Source organism: Lactuca sativa, chromosome 1, assembly GCF_002870075.4.
Source record: "Lactuca sativa cultivar Salinas chromosome 1, Lsat_Salinas_v11, whole genome shotgun sequence".
Taxonomy (NCBI): Eukaryota; Viridiplantae; Streptophyta; class Magnoliopsida; order Asterales; family Asteraceae; genus Lactuca; species Lactuca sativa.
Window position 1 is genome coordinate 27,082,210 of NC_056623.2, and position 4,553 is coordinate 27,086,762.

General features: G+C 34.7%; 1 protein-coding gene across 1 annotated transcript; it reads left to right on the forward strand.

The window, feature by feature from the left end:
- The first annotated feature begins 1,335 nt into the window (after positions 1 to 1,335).
- Positions 1,336 to 4,239, forward strand: LOC111876176 (probable serine/threonine-protein kinase At1g01540). The gene is made up of 7 exons (XM_023872702.3): positions 1,336 to 2,145; positions 2,319 to 2,423; positions 2,520 to 2,642; positions 2,719 to 2,889; positions 3,181 to 3,310; positions 3,386 to 3,595; positions 3,848 to 4,239. The coding sequence occupies exons 1-7, from the start codon at positions 1,481 to 1,483 to the stop codon at positions 3,980 to 3,982; spliced, it is 1,539 nt and encodes a 512-aa protein (XP_023728470.1). The 5' UTR covers positions 1,336 to 1,480; the 3' UTR covers positions 3,983 to 4,239.
- The last annotated feature ends 314 nt before the right edge of the window (positions 4,240 to 4,553 follow it).

Sequence of the window (4,553 nt, forward strand, 5' to 3'; positions counted from 1 at the left end):
AAAACCTACGGTTTCGTTAATTTTTTTTAAAAGTTTTTTGAAAAAAAATCATGGAATCATAACGTAGATATAATTGGTTGCAGGTTACAACATTTAAAAAAAAAAACGAAAAAAAAAATCCGTATGGTCCTACGGTGTACAAGTCCACACTGCACAACCTGTGCATTGTGGACTTGTACACCGTAGGTTTCGTATGAAGCCTACGGTTTTAATATTTTTTTTCTCGGGTTTTTTTTTTTTTAAATTTATCCTCATGTACAAAAACTACTCATAATCAAATATATGGTAAAAATTTGACAAAAAAATAGACGTATCTCGTTGTTTTTCGAGTGCTCTATTGAGAGAAAAAATTGTAGGCAAACCAAGAAAAAAAATACCAAAAAGTAACATAATCTTAAAAATTATATATTATATAGTATAGGCCAATGAGTCACGAAAGAATAGACAGATCGGAAAATAGTAATTCATTGCCCTAAAACAGTAGATTACCCCCTTTGACCGTAGTCAACTCTAGCCATTTACTATTTTGAGGACTATTTTTGGCTAAAGTTTTTTTTTTGGTTATTTTTGGGTAGATAATTAAGGAAAATAGCTAGATTAGTAATTCCCTCTTAAAAATACGTGCTTTAACTATATTGTAACGATAGTTAAAAATATGTATTTTAATATTATTAAATCTAAATTTATTTATTACTGATTATTATAGTACAATTATTTGATTAATTGTGTTTCCATAAGCTTTCTTATATTGTTTTCTTATAGAGTATTTATTATTATACTTTGATTAATTGACCTAATTTTTTATTGCATTTGGTTTCAAGACAATGATTAGTTTCTATTTAAGAATATGTGTACTCCACTCCTGAAAAAATTATATTCGCAAAACATCTACCCAAAGTAAAAGCAATATTATAAATAAAATAAAACCATCAATATTAACAAAACCCAATAGACCATCGATTAAAGTCGCATGTCACATCCACATTTTAACATCAACAGGTGACTAATTATTAAATTACTGTTAAATCAAATTATACTTAAAATTCATATATTTTTAGTCAGCTTTTATTTTGATAATATATTTTAGAAAACAATATTAAAAATATGTACTATATTTATAATTAAATCCACAAAACATAGTAGAACATTATTTTAGATAATTAATTCTACTATTCAATTATTAACTTTACATCATAAATCTTTACAGACTTTAAATTAGGAAACTATCTAAATTTAATTTTGTATAGAGTGGGGTCGCTATATTTCTAGAAGTCCCATCAGTCCAGCTTTAGACCTCCCCACCCTCCAACTCCCAAAATCCCCACTCAATTTTCTATCCATTAATACTACCACTACCATTAGCCTCCTTTTTTGTCTTTCTTCTTCGTTATCTTTTCCAATTGTCTCTTTGTAATGTAGCATCATCGTACTAAGGTCATCACCGCAAACCAAAGAAGAAGAAAGAAGAAGAACAACAATAATGTCTGGTTTTCTAAACGATGAGCTCTCGAAGAAAACCTCGATTTTCGGTTTAAGATTATGGGTTGTTGTTGGAATTTGCGTTGGAGCCGCTATTGTGATCTTGATGTTCTTAATTTCACTCTATTTCACCTCAAAACACAACAATTCCTGCAAAAAAACCAAAACTTTACCTCAAAAACCAACAATTCCAAACATCTCTAAAGAAATTCGTGAAATCCGCATCGACCCGACCCGAACACATAATCAAGAAACCCCAAACACCATCCATAAACATCAAAATACCGGTCAAAACCCGTATCCCGAATCTGATTCTTTAGCTGTAGTTGATAGGCATGCAGATGATGAGAGTAAATTAAATGGGTACCAGAAAATTCAGATAGATATTGGAAAGAAGCACCGGATTTCTTACCCGGAAAAGGGCGGTGGCGGTGGCGGTGTGTCGTCTCATGAAAGCGGGTCCGGCGATCAACTGGCACCCACATCGGTCCAACCCGAGGTTTCCCATTTGGGTTGGGGCCATTGGTATACTCTTAGAGAGCTTGAAATTGCAACAAATGGTTTTGCAGATGAGAATGTGATCGGTGAAGGTGGATATGGGATTGTTTATTGTGGAGTTTTAGTGGATAGAACCACCGTTGCTGTCAAGAATTTGCTCAACAACAGGTTCAATTCTGATATTCCATAACATGCATATAACAATTTGATCATATTCCATTAATAAATTTGTAGTCTTGATTGTGGTTTTTGTAGCATATATCGCCCCACAATTTTGTTAATCTTTCCAATTTATGAATAAGCTCACAACATACATGTTCTCGTGCTTTTGTTTTGAACAGAGGACAAGCAGAGAGGGAGTTTAAAGTTGAAGTAGAAGCAATTGGACGCGTACGCCATAAGAATTTAGTCAGATTGCTTGGCTATTGTGTTGAAGGAGCTCACAGGTACCCCACAAATAATCCCCTTCGTTTCAAAGTTCAACTGTTCTTTTTTTAATTTTTAATTCAAACTGCGTAATTTATGGTGTCTTTCCCATTTAGGATCCTTGTTTATGAGTATGTAGACAACGGAAACTTAGAACAATGGCTTCATGGAGATGTGGGTCCAACTAGTCCGCTTACATGGGAGATACGAATGAACATTATACTCGGAACAGCCAAAGGGTACATTCTTAATTCTAACTTTTCAATCTTTTTTCCATGTGATTTGAAACCCTTTATGGATTATGACAATTCATAGGTTGACCTATTTGCACGAAGGACTTGAGCCCAAAGTTGTTCATCGTGATATCAAATCAAGCAACATTTTGATCGATAGGCAATGGAACCCTAAAGTTTCGGATTTCGGCTTGGCCAAGCTTTTGGGCTCGGAAAGCAGTTATGTCACCACCCGAGTCATGGGAACATTTGGGTATGTCATTACTTTTTTCACATTTATGGCCCCGAGTTTCAGGGTTTGAGTCTCAGCAGCTGCAGTGTAAATTTTAGTTCCACATTGGATTAGGCTTTTGTTGGCATTAGGCTATTATGTTAGACGCCTAGCAGGCCACTGTTACCTGATTCACATCTCACATGATGCTTCTGTCTGGGAGATGTGGGCCAGCTCAGGGTGGTTTGAATAATAACCCCCTTTTGCAGAAATTCTTGACATTTATAGTCTTTAATGTTAAATGATGAAAACAAATACGATTTTGGTTAATAGGTATGTTGCTCCGGAGTATGCAAGTACTGGCATGTTGAATGAAAGAAGCGATGTTTATAGTTTTGGGATTCTTATTATGGAGATAATTAGCGGTAGAAACCCTGTAGATTATAGCCGGCCTCAAGGAGAGGTTTGTTAGTGTCAACTTATTTTATTTTGTTTATGTTGTTTTCATTATATTGGATTCTAATTAAAGTTGACACAGGTAAACCTTGTTGATTGGCTTAAAGCGATGGTAACAAATAGAACCGCTGAGGCAGTTTTGGATCCTAAAATCCCCGAGAAACCGTCTTCAAGAGCATTGAAGCGTGTTCTTCTAGTAGCATTACGTTGTGTGGATCCAAGTGCTCAAAAAAGGCCGAAGATGGGTCACGTTATTCACATGCTTGAGGCCGATGATTTTCCTTTTAGAGATGTAAGTTTGTATATCAAATACATAATTTTTTGTCAAAACTAAAAATGCATTCCAATTCCAATGTGGATTGGGCTACTTTACGTCAGCTAGCTAGGGAGTTGTTGTGTACCTGTACCTACCTGTACCTGACTTACATCTCACATTATGGTCTTGGGGCAGGCGATGTGGGTCAGCTCAGGGGTTGTTGGAAGAATGACTGTTTATTAATTTGTTTATTTTTATAAAATCATAATCCTGGTGTCTATGTTGTAGGAACGGAGAGGGTCTCGAGAAACCGCAAGGGAGAGACCGTTTGAGAAACGACATGTTGAGTCGGGTGATAGTAGTGGATATGAAAGTAGCATTCAAACAAGCAAATCAATATGGAAAAGGGAAGAACAACTCTAGAAACTACTCCCTTAAGTTAAGAGTTGACATTTGTGTATAATGTTGTCGATTCGTGCCATTCATGTAAGTTCACACGTTCACGATTACTCATTGTAGAGATTTCATAGCATTAGCATTGGTTTTGAGTTTTCTGAGTTGTTTATGCTCATAATGCGTGTTTGTTTGATTGATTGATTGTGTTCTTGGTTTAATTTGATCGGTGTTGCGTGCAAAAACAAGATAATAGAAAACGAAAATTGGACTTTATTGTGATTGAATTGATACTTGGTACTCTTCTTTACCATTCGCAACTTGTTTCTTTCATTTTGGTTAATTGCAAAATTGACTTCCAAACCATATTATATATCCGTAGGTAGTGGTGGATCCTATATTTTGGAGGTGAAGTTGTGGAGTGAGACATATAAATGGGGTATATTAAGGACGTGGATGGATGTTTTAAAATATTTGCTTTTAAGAAAACATTTATAATTAAAATATTTTATAAGCTTTTAGCCTTTAAGAAAACACTTATTAAAAAAAAAAAAAAGAGAGAGAGAGAAGTTTGTTCGATAGTAAGAGCTTTTAAATTTTA

Coding starts and splice junctions, on each gene's coding strand:
- LOC111876176 (XM_023872702.3), top strand. CDS start 1,481: ATGTCTGGTTTTCTAAACGATGAGCTCTCGAAGAAAACCTCGATTTTC. Junction 2,424..2,519: donor TGTGTTGAAGGAGCTCACAG/GTACCCCACAAA, acceptor TTTCCCATTTAG/GATCCTTGTTTATGAGTATG. Junction 3,311..3,385: donor ATAGCCGGCCTCAAGGAGAG/GTTTGTTAGTGT, acceptor AAGTTGACACAG/GTAAACCTTGTTGATTGGCT.